This window comes from Lichenostomus cassidix, chromosome 1Ab, assembly GCF_008360975.1.
Source record: "Lichenostomus cassidix isolate B80296 chromosome 1Ab, HeHo_3.0, whole genome shotgun sequence".
Classification (NCBI taxonomy): Eukaryota; Metazoa; Chordata; class Aves; order Passeriformes; family Meliphagidae; genus Lichenostomus; species Lichenostomus cassidix.
In genome coordinates this window covers 6,212,059-6,227,762 of record NC_139481.1, presented here as the reverse complement: position 1 = coordinate 6,227,762, position 15,704 = coordinate 6,212,059, and the positions used below count along the sequence as shown (strand labels likewise).

Here is a 15,704-nt window from a genome sequence, read left to right as displayed (position 1 = left end):
GCCGGCTCTCCTGCCGCACACGCCCCGTCGGGGCAGGGAGGAGGGCGGTGAGATGCTGCCGGGCAGTGCCGGCCGGACTCTGCGGGTCGCCGGCGGCTTGTGCCTTCACGGTTATCTTTAAAAATGGGGTATAAATGGGGTCCGGAGTGAATGTCCAGCGGCTCTTGGCAGCTGGCCGGCCCGGGGCAGCTGGTCACCGCGGGGACACGGAAACCGGGCCAGACACTCTGCAGGTTCCATTAGGGAGTCCTGCACACACCTCAGCCGCCTCGGACTTCGGTTTCCAACACACAATGTAGCCTTGATTTGCACATTTTCCCTGCGATTCACTTTTTTCACATGCTTAGAGGGAAAACCATTGTTTAATTCAAAATCATGCCATGTTCAGCATTTCTGCTTTGGTTTAACTGAAGCCATGGCCAACGTCAAGGTTGTTTCTGTTTCCTTTGACTGTTTGTGTCATTATCTGCCTTCCAAACTAACATTTAAACTCCAGGTCACCATTCTGCAATAAAGATACATATGTGCATACTGTGCCTCTTTCCCTGGAAATGTATTGAAGGTCTCACCTTCAGTACACATTCCCTGTGCTGGATGCACACAACGTGAGTATTGCCTTTGAAGGTGTTAGGAAGGGAGACAGGAATTTAAGAAAAGGACTACCGACAGTGTATCTTAATGCAAGCACAGAAAAACAATAAAACAAATTATTCTGCCACTAAGACTGGGGGTACTCTACAAACTTCTTTTTGGCAGTAGCAAGTTGGTCATGTTCTTAACATAAAAATTGAGTGTAATAGTTCACACCAAACCACAAGTTCATATTTCTATTGCTAATCTGTTTTCTAGCAATTTTGAGTGACAGAAATTACTGAGTGGAAGAACAGGTTTATTTCTCTTTACATTAAGTGTGCAAAAATAATGGAAGGAAACTGGTCTCTTCAGTAAATAAATGCAGAAACATATTGATGTTCGTTATATTTATAGTAGTAGAATTGAACTTTTTTGTGTGTCAGTAATTTAGTGTTCTGACTTGGTTCCTTACATAAAGGAGGATGGGATTCACTTTATTTTACTGCATCAACATTTAAGTCACATTGTTGGAAAAATGGTTCATCCACAGTGCTGCAAGATCCTTGTACTACCTTTAGCTTTATAAGTAGTAAATAAATTACTCTTAAGTGTGAGTTGAGTATTTAAATTCTTCACATGACTTTCTGAAGTGCCTGAACACGATTTGGAGTGAAAGAAAAAGAAACATGTTTGGATCAAGCAGGTGGCAACTTACTGTTTGGTCATCACTAGCAAAGCCTCTTTGTTGCTATGTAAACATTTTTGGTAGCTCATGTGATGTTTCTTTTTCTATATCATTTTATTGTAGAAGGAGGTCAGTAACAACATCATTTGAGCAGTGATCTTTAATAGCTTTTTATCAGAAGCATTAGCATGTTCTTAAAGGATCATTCGAAGGTGTAAGGAGTAACAAATACAGGTTACTCACAAACTCGGGAGGAGTAATTTTATTTACTGGACTTGAGAACATCAGTGTAATATTTCAAAGAAGGTCAATGTATTTTAATTTATTTTGCTTTCACTAAATTATATTAAAACACCAGCAGTATAAAAATAAATATGTCAAGACATGCAAATAATACCACATCCATGCCAGGGATTTGAAAACATATGAAGGTAAGGAAATAACAATGGAAGAGATCTAAAACAGCCTCTGCTGCTGGTGTTTGTATCCTTGCTTTCCAGAGAGCATGAGCTGCAGACTGACATGGGCTGTAAAGGGCAAGAAAGAGACTGTTCAGCTGCAGATGAACACTCTTCAGTAGCTTTCTTGTCCTTCACTTGAAATGAAGTAGTGAACATGCTGAAGCAGTTAGTGGGAGAATTTGGCTCTGGCATATTGATAATTTTGGCAGTACATTTTTGTAGAAGCACATTTTTAGTGAAAAGGAAATCATTCAAAGTGAAATGAGAGCTTTTAATGTGGCCTTGCCATCTGAAAGAAATACCTTTGCAGTTTTCTTAGAGGTACACAGTATCTGACACAAAGTTGCTTGCTGAAGATTAAGAGAAAGTAATGAAATTCACGACCTGAGTCATATTAGAATGCAAAGGTATTAAAAGGATCAGACCCTAAACAGAGAGAATTTGATCAATCCTAGGAAAAGCTATCAAAAATATCTTTTCTCTCAACATGAGAAGTGGCTAATGATGTGGCCATATCCAACACAAAACCTCCTGGAAATGGGGAGTACTCACTGCTGAAAAATCAGATTCTATTTCCACATATTAATCTAGATTTGCCAGCATAATGTATGGGTGTTGGTTTGTCTACCTTTATCACATCATATTGCTAAATATAGGGCACTCAGCTATTTCTTCTTGTATATCATTCTTCTATACAATATAAATATTGTGTCCAATTTTGTCTTTTCAGTTTTCACAAACTGTGCTTTCCATCCTTTCTTGGCCTTTGTCCATGTCCCTCATAGTTCTTCTATATCAAAGGTTTGTGCTGCATAGCAAATCTGTTATAACCACAAATAATATGGAATAAAGGCAGAAGGATTGCTCTTGACCACTGCTCATTACTAAAAGCACGCCCAGTATTTTCTGCTGTGTGCTGCTGAGTGGATTTAAAAGACTATCATTCCCATTCCAGCCATCCAATCTAAATAGTCTGTTCTCTGTGCCATTACAACCTGGCAGGGTTAACAAGGGAAACAGAAATTCCATCACTGTGATGTAAAAATGCCATCAGCATACTAAAGGCCCAGTGTTTCTAGGGTTAAAATAGAAAATAATACATTTTTGCTCTTTGGAATAATCAAACATTTCATAGAACTAGACTACCATGAGAAATTCTATTCTGCTCTATTCTATTCTACTCCAGTTAAACTTATAATTAAATGTCAAGGATATTTAATTATAATTTTATATCAATAATATAAAAGATATTTAATTATAATTAAATACCAAGGATAATGAAGTCTAACAAGAGTTAATATATTTTCCAAAAGCATGATGAAAATATTTAGAAAATAAGGCTAATATATATATTCATATAATATATATTAGCCTTATATACAGTAAATATATTAAATCACGTCCTGGGGAGATTTTTTGGGATCTTTCATCCACTTCATTAGAGACTTTGGAAACAGAAAGATATGATTTGGTTTGAAGGCCATAGTCTATTTAAATTTTCATTTACCATTGCTAGGAGCATGTCTCTTTAAAAAGCAAGGACTTGCTATATTGAAAGTCAAGGACAAAACCCCCAACACCCCCAAAAAACCAACAAAAGTCCCAAACCAACCAAAACCAAGAGCACGCACCAGATTCTGCAGAGTTTCAAAAGTTTTCTTCTGGCTTTCTGCAAGCATTTATTATTCTAGTTTGAAGTGTGCAGGAAATAGCAGATCTTTCAGAGTAAAATGTTGGCGAAAATTACGCTTAGAAAATCTGATTTTGCTGCCAGGTGCACATGCTGCCTCAGCTTCATCTAGATGCTCACTTTCAGAGAATTTTGAAGTGGCATTGTTCCAGCGCTTTGCTCTCTAGTCACTGCTTTTTCATCTGTTTCTAAGATACTACTGTTTGCTTTTTAGTTATACCTCATTTTTACCAGCCATACTCTTCAGATTGTTGTAAATATTTTTTCTAGCATCTGCACAAATAAAAAGCAAGTGGAAAGGGTAGGAGCTGAGTGTTGTTTCAGACTTTTTTTTTTCCTGTAGAGAGATGGGTACAGAAGAGAAATAGGGTCTGAAGAAAAAAAAAAAAGATTCTATGTTCTATCAAAAAAATTTTCAAGTAATAAGTCATAAATATTCCTTGCACATTGTCCAGAGGTGTGGACAACGCTCCTGTTGGGAGCTGAACATTGGAGAGTTTTCAAAAGTGCTGAAATACTGAGCACAGTTTTTAAATCTCCACTTTTGCCGCAGTACTAAGTGGAAACTCTCACTGGCTGCATATAATTAGAATGCATTTGCTCATGAGGCTAAAATTACTGCAGACTGATTAAGAGCTAATCCATTACAAGACACAGCAGCAAGGTCTAACAGCATCTCTCATGAACTGATCACTTATATCCAATCTCTATTTTAGAGGTAATGTCAGTGGGATTGAGTCTTACCAAAGGCTGAGAGCTCTAAAAATGGTGAGTCAAAATGAGAATATGTGTTGAAGGATAGAACACTGCTCAGTCATTGTCTTTTACTCTTTTATGTTCTAAGTGACTAATGTGATTTAATTATTGTATTTGATGGATAGTGGTACTACCAAATTCACAGTGCCATACCAAGCTATAAATTCCAGTATGCCTAAGGCTACTGCTTTAAATTTCAGAAGCATAGATATTATAATTTTTGGGATAGAAGTCCTAGAAGGCCCTATTGTCTCCCAGTTCCTTTCCACAGAAAGTGCTCATGCAGCTCGTTAAAGTACTGACAAGCATGACTGCTCTTTAGGGCCCATCTATCTACAAAGTCATCTGTTGGCTCCCAGGTCCACTGAAAATACTTAAATAAGCATTAATTTAAAAGGAACTGCCCTCAAGAGTATGTTAATATGGTAAATGTCTCTGCTGAAAAACTGTACTCTCATGATAGCCAACTTACTTCAAACAAACTTTACTTGCTTGACTTGAGACACCTCTGAATGCTCAGAAGTTCAGAGCACTCACAAATGAAACCAAAATCCCTAAGAGTGAACTGCTGAGCCTTCAAACTATTACCAGTTAGCTCCTGTACTGTGAAAAGAGTCCTAAAGTGGAAGCAGTCATCAAACTTGCTGCATTTTGTCTTTACATTTATGGTCAGTATTATCTGCCTCACAGAAGTGTTACAAGATTAATTCATGTTTGTGAAAAAGACCATGCAGAGATGAATACAGGAAGCCTATGATGAGGTTAATTCTCTCTGCTCTAGCTCAAGATTCGTGGAATGTGCAGTGAACAATATTCTTGGCTAGCAGAGAAGCTTGAGATGCTTGGTTGATTATTTCTGGTCTTCTACCTCAACCAAAGATAATTACATTATTGCCTTGGATATTTAGCTCTTACTGTTCTCCCTTCCCAGCAAATTAGAATGCAAAAGATCTGGAAAGAGCTGCTTCTGGGCAAGTTCACCATGCAGCAAGTTCTGCCTTCCTCAAGATTTTGAGCAGTACAGGATCTCTGTTCCTGTTGAAAGAAAGTAGATATATTACTTTCCTTTTCAAAGTGGCTTCTACCCACTCTTAGTCAGACCTCTTAGAAAGGTCTAACTGTAGCAAGAAAAACATCAAAAATTCAGAGTTTTCTAAGATCCAAGAGAGAAAAAATGTTGGTGAAGGCAACTTGCAGAAAATCAGGACCAAGATAAAGTGTGTTTATAACTATTTGACTGCTTATTTAGATTACATCATAATCCACAGAAGGCATGCATGTGTTGAGTGCTGCTACGTGCACCTTTGAGTTAATTCAAATACAAGAACAGTCAAGTAGATTATCCCAAGAGCCCAATGGTTTACATGCATAATGACTTGGCAAGGCCCTTAAGTGTATGTTGGAGTACAATGGCAGCTCCTAATTTTTACATATCCTGACATCTAGTGGAATTTATTGCTCCAAGCAGAGTATCTGGGTTTATTTGCATATACAGTGACTGGGAGAAATTGAGAAAATTGAGTATCCCATTCTTGGGTACAATAATAAAGTTCTCACCTGGAGAACTGCCTAAGCTGTGTGTTAGATAAAATCTGAAAAAGAAGAATTTGGCCTTAGCCCTGCCCCTCTCAGACACATGATTACAAAGCCAGCTGCAAAGTGGCACAAGGCCCCTGATCTGCTTTCTGGTTTTGAGCACAATACCTAGAAGACCTTTTGATGCAGGGATAGACCACAGAGATAGCAGTCACTGCAGGGAGTTTTAAGAAATACTTAGAAGACCTTTTGATGCAGGGATAGACTGTAGAGATAGGTGCTCCTGTGCTCAGCCTCATGCAGACCTAGGACACATCATTCTGCTCTGTCTGATGCAATGTTTGACGGCAGCAATCCCAAGAGCATCCTATGGCTGAACATCATGGCAGAAACCAGACAGAGTGTGCTGTCAGGTCGTGACCACTATTTTCTTGTTATGTTTTTTCCTCAAGAGCTGCTCTTGAAGATCTCCATCAGTGACCCCTCTAGCCTGCTGACTCCCATTCCATGAACTCGTCTATATCAAACTCATCCCCATACTTCACTCTGTGCTGAACACACACAGATTGCTCCAATTCCATCTCAGCACGCAGCTCAGCTGCATCCCTATGATGTCCCAGAGCCATTGATGCCTTAATAATTTGGGGTTTTTTTCCTCTTCATGCATCTGTAACTTGGTGTAGTTCTATGCTCTTATAGAATGCTGAAAACCTCTGTTCCCAACACACTGAACCAAAACAAAGCTCTCTGGATAGAGATTCAAGGATATATTCGTTACCCTAGGGCTCGAAAATATGTAAACAGCAGTGGAAAGGGAGGAGCAGGGCCTGGGGTGATTGGAGGTGTGATTGGAGAATTAGGGACCAATATGCTAATAAGACAAAACTTATAAAGGTGAAGAGCTCGTGACGCAGTGTCCATTTCGGGTACAGTCCCTGGGGGGGGCTTTGCTTGGCTGAATGAACCTTGAAGGCCTGGAATAAATTTGTCTGCTTTTTATACACCTAATTGTTTTGGCCTCTGTTTCAGGCAGCCTGTTCCGGGCAGCCTGTCTCGGGCAGCCTGTTTGTTTCGGGCAGCCTGTTTGGGGTAGCCTGTCTCGGGCATCACCCTCAGCGAGCACACAGCCCTGCCCTTGCCGTGAGGGCCGAGCGGGCCGGCAGCGCCTGTCCCTCAGCGCGGCGCGGGCACCGCCAGGGGGCGCGGGCTGCCGGAAGCGGGGCGGGCTGAGGCGCGGCCCCGCCTGGCGCACGGAGCGGAGCGGGGCCGGGCCGTGCCGGGCCGTGCGGGGCGGCGGCCGCCGGCGGGCCATGCTGCTCAAGCTCCTGCAGCGCCAGACCTATACCTGCCTGTCGCACAGGTATGGGCCCTGCCTCTGCCTCGGGGGCCTCGTCCTCATGATCGTCTCCGCCCTGCAGTTTGGGGAGGTCAGTACGGCGGCGCGCCGGCGCGGCGTGGCTGCCCGCGATCCCCTGCCTGCCTGCCTGCTTTCCTCTCTCCGTGCCGAGCGGTGCCGGCGGGACAGGCGCAGCCCCGCTGCTGCACGGCCCGAGGGGGGTTTGGGGCTGGTTTGCCTCCGGGTAGCTGCGTTGTCCCGCCGGGCGCCTTGCGGGTGACAGTCCAGCCCGCCGTGTGCCCCTGTGGCGCCGTGCTGAGCTCTGCCGAGGCCCGCTGTGCCCGCAGCGCTGTGCCCGCAGCCGTGCCCTGCCCGCAGCCGTGCCCTGCCCGCAGCCGTGCCCTGCCCGCAGCCCGGGGCCGTGCTCTGCCCGCAGCGCTGTGCCCGCAGCCGTGTCCTGCCCGCAGCCCGGGGCCGTGCCGTGCCGTGCTCTGCCCGGGGCCGTGCCGTGTCCGCAGCCATGCTCTGCCCGCAGCTCAGCCCCGCTGCTCGGCCCGCCCTGTCCCCACCTGTAGTGCAGCCCCGGCGGTGGGCTCAGCTGCGCTCCGGCAGGTGACACAAACCTGCCTGCTCGGGCAGCTGCTGTTCGCCGCTCTTGTGCAATTCTTGCCCGCTTCCCTCATCAGGTGGTTTCTTAGCGCTGTGGTTTTGTTTGTGGCTTTTAAAGCTTGGGCTGGATGTCACCTTCACGTATCAGTTGGGACTGACAGCCTTTCCGGAGTTTAAGGAGTTAAGTGTATCCTCCCTCCAAGCTGCGCACCAGTCTGCCTTGCTCGCTACTTGATACTTCGTTTGCCCGCATTATTTTGTGAATGATGCAATGTAACTACACTTTTCCTAGATATGATCTTATACAGGTGTGTTTGTATATTTAAAGCTTCACTTCGCATTGTCCAGTCGGTTTGGTAAGTTATCCGTGAAGGGATCTGGAGAGGAGAAAATCAATCCTACTTCAGTGCAGTGTTTGTGAATATAGTAAAGATTCAGGGAATTCAAGTATTTTTGTTAGTCTGAAAGGATGGCAGTGTTCAATGCAAACAGACTGGAATTTCCTGATTCCTAAGCTGTTCTCTCTCTCTCTCTTTTTTTTTTCCTTTGTTTTTATTTGATGGGCTTTTTCATATACAGGAAAAAAAAAGAGGCATGAAGGGTATTACCTGAAACTCTTGGGTGTACCACAATCAAAACTTTATGTTGTGTACCAATGCATCTTTGCAAAAAGTACTAATCTCTGCAGTCTTGCAGGGACCACAGGTTCCTGAAACACTGCAAAGCCATCAGCAAATTAAGGAATTGTAAAGTACTCATAGGCACCTGTTGGTACATGATTATCATTGGTGTAGATTTCTGGAGTTGTGAAACTGAGCATAGTTTTGCATTTCTTCAGAATGTGGACTTAAAACCCATCTTTGGGATATCATAGAACTTTAGAGGTTTTTAAAAATATTTCAGTAGTTGTCTAAGTTATGGCTGGTTTTGGTGAGAATCAGTCAAAATCACTGCTCAGAATTTCCTCCTAAATCTTAGTTTGTTGCTTCCATGTCTTGGAAAGCTACTTGGAAAGTTTAGATACAATGTAGAGAGTGAGCAAAAGAACTGGAAGATTCATGGAGGAGTAGATTTTCCAAATTATATGTTATGAAAAAAGAAAAGTGACCTGTAATGTCATGGTGTTTTTTAGAAAACAAGCTAAAACACACCAGTGAAACACCTGCACTTTTTTTTTTTTTCCTTTTCAGGGATAGTGGATAAGCCTGGTAAGAGGTGTTTGCATGCATTTTGCCTTTTGCCTTTGTGTTTTGGTAAACAGTGGCAGTTCAGTGGTTTAGGAGACACAAGGCTTGTGAGAAGGAGCACTGTTAAAGCTCTTCTGACAGCTGTTGTGGGAATGGAAAATACTTCTGTTCTTCAGTACAGAGTCTGCAAGGCAGCAACTAGTAAAAAAATATAAAGCTGTTTGCAAAAATGAAACCAAGAAATCTTTCTAGAAATTAACAGCTCAACCATTTTTAGCCATCTGCAGGAAACTCAAGCAACAAAAAGCAGTGTGAGGCAGTGCTTATCATCAGACCCTGGTGTCTGAACAGCATTTGCAGTTTTGCTTTTTCCCCATCTCCAGAGCCAGTATTACTGGTGGAGTAAAAATTAATATCAGTATTACTGGTGGGGTAATAATGGATGGCTAGAGCAAATAATTTGAGATTGGTAATGGTGTTCTCACAGCCAGAAGCTGTTGCCTAGTTGTAAGATGAGCTTTAAATATTAGGGCAGTTTGGTTATAAACCCTTCTTGGCCATCCTTCTGTCAGTAGCTCTGCTTTGTAAAACGCTTTATAATCAGAACATGCCAGAGCAGCTGTTATCTGTTATCTGTCTGATGCAGTATCTCCCAACAGGCAGTGTCTCTCCCCTTCTTTTTTAATGTTCCCCTGGTGGTTTATAATATCAGTATGTAAAGCTGAAGCAAAGCAGCCTGTAGGCATTATTGCAAGATGCATAATGTGTCAGGAGGAAACAGTTGCAGAGAAATACAATGTATCGGGTAGGAAGAGTTTTTAACTTAGAAGTTCCTTAATGTGTTCCTAGGAGTATATCCTCTGTTCTTTTTAGTTATAGATAAACGAAAGACAAAGCCTCGAATGGTTAATATTTTTCTTCTGGAGAGACATACTATTCATATAATATAGTCTTGCTCAAATACTTCTGTATTTCTTCTAGACACAGATCAGTCACAATGTGCCAATTCATCATTATCAATCGGAGCAAATGTTTCCACATGGATATGAACTTCCAGTGTGTACTGTATTAATCTGGGTATCTGGCCAAAGGACTTAGTGATCTGTGCATAAAAAGAAGTGTAATAGTGTGTGTTTTAAAGGCAATTCCTGACCTTGGTATTTAAGGGAGGAGATTTTTATAGCTGGGGAATCTGTCTTTTGTGTGAGGGAAGGGATGTGTGCTGATCTTGCTTGCAAAGACACTGTTTGCAGCTCTGACAGGAAATCCCTGTGTGCTCTTGTCACCCAGGCACGTGATGGAGCTTCCCTGCTCTCTAGAAGGCTTTAATTTGCTTTAGTGGCACTGAGGGTAGAGAGATGTGTATCCTCTTAACAGGGAGGAAGGGTTATTTATGGTTTGAATGTGACCTTAGAAAAATGGTATATTTCGTAGTTCCCACACTACAAGAAATAAGTGATAATAGCAGTTAAATCTAGGTAGAGTGGTGTAAAGTAAATACTGCCCTTTCCTGGTTTTCTTTCTTTTTGTTTTGTTGGTTTTGTTTGTTTCATTAGTTGTTCATTAATGCATCGATTTGGATGGAATTTGTCATCATTAAACATTTCAAAAGGTGAAGTTTAAGTGTCTGACTTTAGAAGCTGGTGACGTCAAGTGGTTTTGGTTTTTTTTCTTTGCAGGTTGTCTTGGAGTGGAGTAGAGACCAGTATCATGTTATGTTTGATTCGTACAGAGACAACGTCGCTGGAAAATCATTTCAGAACCGGTGAGCTTTACCTGCCCTTGACAGTATTGCACATTTTACTGTTTAATTAAATATTTTAACAGTGTTTTAGTTGAAGGAGCGTCCTGTTGAACAGAGCCTTATTGTATGGGCTCTAAATCTACAGCAAATTTTAAACTTAGGGGTTTAAATATAGTGCATAATTAGTGCATAATCTCCCAGTTTGGAAGATTGGCATTTGAAAGCTCCAGTAATATAAGAGAGTTCACATTTGAAGTGTGTTTAATTCATCCAGTCTCTAATGAAACATCAAAATGGTGACAATGTTAACACTGAAGGGAAGACATGACGTTTTTCATATTAAAACAGGAAAACATAAATACTGTTCCTATGCACTTAAAATTTCAATTTTCAGTGTTTTGAGAAGTTATTTTTAACTTACCTTACGTTTTCTGTGATGTCTTAGGAGGATCATTATTTAGCAGAGAAGTCACAAACCTAGTAAGAGGCTTTTAAAAGCATGGGAGAATCTCTCACAGCAAGTTGGAAACCAGGTCATATGGGTAATTTATTTCAGTTGTGTTAGCTGCTACATGACTTCCTGTGGTTTCATTGCTCATGTCTGAATAGCCATGGGATATGTGGCTCAGGAGTAAGTGGACTGAGAATTGGTAGGTGGAAGAAAGCTGCTGAGCAGATACTGACTTTTAATATTGATACACTTGACTGGGAAAAAAACTAACCCTGAAATCAGCTGATTTAATCTGCCTTGAGGTTTGATGATTCATGGAACAGCAGAACTGATCCAATCAATTTGTCATGCTTTAGCTGGTGTGAGATAACTCTGTGAAAGTGCATTGCATGGTGTTGGTGAATACTATGAACTTTTATAGTCTCTTCTCCTCTCCCCCATTTGTCAAAGGATGACAGATAAAAGCAGAATGATACAGCTACAGATCAATAGCTTAATGTTTACAGGTTTTAGCAGTACTGAAGTGAAAACATGGCAGTTTGGTCCTGTCAGTACTAAAAGGCCTGACTTTGTGATAGTTTGTATGTAAACATGTGAAGGAACAATTCTCAACTTCTAAAATGCACAGACTGATTTCAGTGTGGAAACATATGATTTTCAGTAGACAGCAAGTGAGAGCTATCAGTGGTTGGCCAGCCATTAACTGTTGAGCTGAGTGAGGCTGGAAAGAGGAAAAGATGTACAAATTAGGGCTTTGGAATAGCAGTGGAACAGCTGAATTACTGCTGCTGGTTAATTACAGAGCTGTAGCAGGCAGGAGGGCTGGAAGGTTTGCTATGAGCAGTTTGGACTTCTGCTGTTCATAAAGAGGCTCAGCAAGGTTAGAGATCACCATATGGTAGCTTGGGGGAGATCCAAAAATCTGCTGTACTCCTTCAGCAACAGGAGATGTTGAGACAATAAAGTTTGTCTTCTACCTGCAGTCTCAGCTGTGACAATGGTTCTTTTATAAACACATCATGAGTTTGGAAATTCCTCCCAGCAAGTGCTCCCCTGTCCTGTCTGGGGGGCTGCTGACTCTGGTTTTGTCTTTGTGCAGGATCCTAAAATTTTTAGATTTTCGAGTGAAACATGCATACATTTTGGAAAGAGAAAACTGTAAAAGCCTCAATTAAATTGTCTGGGAGTCTCCAAGGAATTTTACAAAGTGATGATTTTCTGTAGAAAGATGTTAAGGTAGTTCCCACTTGGAATCAAAATTCTGTTAGTGAACCAGAAGTTAGTCATGTCAAAGAGAGGATATAGCTGATTGGAAGGGAAGCTGTATTTAGTAAATTGGCTCAGCTCATCTTGGGCTTGACTTGTTTGGCAGTCTGATGTTTCTGATGAAGACCAAATGTAAAAATCTGTGTGAAGGAGAAATATAGCTACAGAATTTGAGAGTTTTTGACTTTCTCTGAATGTCAACAATTTGCAAAATTCTCTGCATGTTAAAATAGTGTTTGAGAACAATACCATTGAAGTGTAGTATCTGTTCCTTTTCATTTTACCATTTTACAGCAAAGTTCCACTACATACTTCTGAAAATACAAATTCTCACTATACTTTAGGAAGCCATGAAACCAAGTGGATAGCTTTGGCCAAGTCCAGAAAGGTACAATCTTAACAGTGTTATTTAGCTTAATTGGAAACAACAAATTGACTTGAGATATCTGGTTTTTGTTATTATGTTTGTTAAACATTACTTTCTGAAACAATGTATGCTGTAAACATACATTAAGAAAATTGAGTATTTGGATAAATTTTAAGCAATTAAACTAGTGGATCTGCAACAGTTCACTTTCTTTTTTTTACTGCTCTGTCTCTATTGCCACTGGTAATGAATAATGAGCTGGCCATGCCAGGGTTAATTGAGTGACCAAAAATGCTTTTCCTCTGTGGAATTTATTAGCATTTGGCTGTATAGTGTAGGAAATTACATAGTTATATGTGCTGCTGCATAGAGACCCACTTTAAGCAAATGATAAATTGGAGAGAGGCTTCACAGAAGTCAGAATTTCCTCATACCATAGAAAGAGTTGGAGTTCTTTCAGACATGCTATGTTCTTCAATGAAGCCTGGGTAAATAAACTCTGCACTTTGCCCAGAAGGCTGAAGGTTGGGCATTTTTGAAATCCACTGACTTGAGCCAGATGCTTCCACCTAAAACATTCCTTTCCGAGCTGTAGCATTCCAGGGACTGTCAAACCAGTAATTTAACTGATCACAACAAACATAGAAAAGTTGGAAGAGCTCCTGCCATGGAATTCCTGCTCCTCTGGAGGACTTTTTAGTTCAAAACATGCCTTGCTAATGAGTTAGAAGCTAGCCATCTCTGGAGAAAAAGGTGAAATAATAGATTAGAATGATAATTGTATTCAGTAGATTGACTTTTTTGTGTAGGAGGATAGCCTCCTGCAGATGTGAGGGACTTCCTGGGTGGTGCTGCTGAGATGTTCCAGCTGCCTCAGCATGAACCACCATTATCCCCTGAGTGTTGCAGCTCAGTCAGGAACAGTGGTAAATGGAGTACGAAATGTTCCTGTCCATTGTGCTGTGATGAGCTGCTGGCTGACCTTTTACCAAATTTTGTGCTTCACTTATTGAGTCTGAGCCAGTAGAAAATGAAGCTGGGTGCAAGCTCTGTGCATAGCATGCTGTGCAAGGGAAGGTGGATAAAATAGCTGCCTGGAAGCACTGACTCTTGGATGCTTCTGGAAGGATGCAGTGGGTGGAGAGGGAGCACCTTTGAACTCCTCTCTATTGCTGAGATCTGTGGGGTCACACGATGATGTTTTCCAGTGTTTGCTAGGCCTTATACAGTTTAGGAAGGTATTAAATAGCTTTTGACACTGAAACTTTGAAAGTAATAATTGGGGCATCCTCCTGCTGTCTGGGACTGAGAGATTCACCTGTGGCAGCAGCCTGGAGTATCTGCTGACACAACACTGTGGGCCTTGGAGAGAAGATTATCTTAAAAAATAGGATAAAGGTACCCAAACCACTTCTTCTGCCTTACGCATGCTGAAAAATCTGTAACTTTCCAGAAACAGCTCCAGGATATTCAATTGTGTCAAGAATTATTTTGTCTGCCATGTCTAGAGTCTGAAATCATGTACCCAAATTAGACTGTTGGTTTATGAAATGCCCTGTTAATATAATCTAAGAGAAATTCCAAGGATAGAGACCTGGTCCTGCTGAGATCTTATTGGCTCTGTGAAATTAAATAACAGTAAGTATGATTTAAGTTATGCTTCATGCTGTCCTGTCTAAAGTAGTTGGTGAATTAAGAATGTGCTAAGGTGCTGGTTCTGACTTGAAAAATATTTGATGGGTTTGAAGGAGTTGGGCTGTGAATTCATGTCAGTGAAATTTAGAGCATAAAGTAAGTATTTCCTTTAGTTACTGAACAGTTAAAACCACTTTGTGTCCTTCTGGTTTATGTCTGTGCTGTTTTGTCAAAAGCTTGTGTATAATTAAGACATGATATATATAGCTGAAGAGAATCTTTTTGTTTTGTCTTGTTTGCAGCCCAGACACTGAGTATTGCTGTTGTTAGACAGAAATTGCTATTGTAGGATGCCATGAACACTTGCAATGTAATATTAAACAGCTCATGTAGCTCTCCTTTGAATTATGTAGGCTTTGTTTACCCATGCCAATTGATGTGGTGTACACCTGGGTGAATGGCACAGATGTTGAATTGATCAAAGAATTGCAACAGGTCAGGGAACAGATGGAGGAAGAACAGAAAATAATGAGGTAACAATCTTATATATATTTCCCTTTAACTGACAGAAGCAATCTAATGCTGTACTAGTTTTCTTTGTTATTTTTTCCCGTGTTACTCAACATGAAAATTCAAAGCATATTTTCTCACTTCTTCATTTGATGATTCACAAAACCTTGTTTCAGTTCTACTTTTAGCTGTCAAGTGCTGTCTAATTAGAAAATTGTTAAGGGTAAGCATAACAATTAAGGCTCTTCTGTCATGAATTTGTAAAATGCCATGTGGAAAACTGTGCACTGTATATGTTATTTTGTATTGATTTCTATAACTCACTTTGTAAATAATAATAGTAAAACCATGCCTCTTCCTTTTTTCTGTCCTCACCCGCCTGATATGCCTTTTCATGATAGGCATCAAGAAACCTTAAACATGTTTCTTAAATTCTTCTTTTTAGATTAGTTAGATTCATAGCCTCATGAACACTGAAACTGAGAAATGGGAAAATAATTTATGCATGTTATAAAGGTATGATTGTCCTTTAGCTAAGGAAGCAAAGACGTTATTGCTGCATTTGTTGTTGCAGACTGTGCTATACAGTTCTGCAAAATTACTGATCTAAGCCTTCAAACACAGGCTGCTGCAGATACCCTGGATTATGTCTTGTAACTATTGATTTAGTTTTTGATAAGCAACTCTGCTCATATGATCTGGTTTTGCCAGTAAATATGCCAAATGGAAGGACAAGTCTGTATTTTAAGGGTTATAATAATTTAGTTGAAAATAATGAGAAATCCACAAGTAAGAGGATTGATCTGATATTGGCATGTTATGTCTTGCAATTTAGGTACAACTGATGGTATGATCTCAAGGGAAATTCTGGATTTTTTCTTTGTTACCTAAACAATGA

At 40.9% G+C, this 15,704-nt stretch overlaps 1 protein-coding gene across 2 annotated transcripts in view; it reads left to right on the top strand.

Moving 5' to 3' along the window:
- Positions 1–6,945: 6,945 nt before the first annotated feature.
- Positions 6,946–15,704, top strand: part of GNPTAB (N-acetylglucosamine-1-phosphate transferase subunits alpha and beta) — a 33,230-nt gene continuing 24,471 nt past the window's right edge. For both annotated transcript variants that reach the window (XM_085049601.1, XM_085049602.1), the window contains exons 1-3: positions 6,946–7,128; positions 10,513–10,598; positions 14,710–14,829. In XM_085049601.1, the coding sequence (XP_084905727.1) occupies positions 7,012–7,128; positions 10,513–10,598; positions 14,710–14,829 (323 nt within the window). In that variant the 5' untranslated portion in view covers positions 6,946–7,011. The remainder of the gene's footprint in view (positions 7,129–10,512; positions 10,599–14,709; positions 14,830–15,704) is intronic.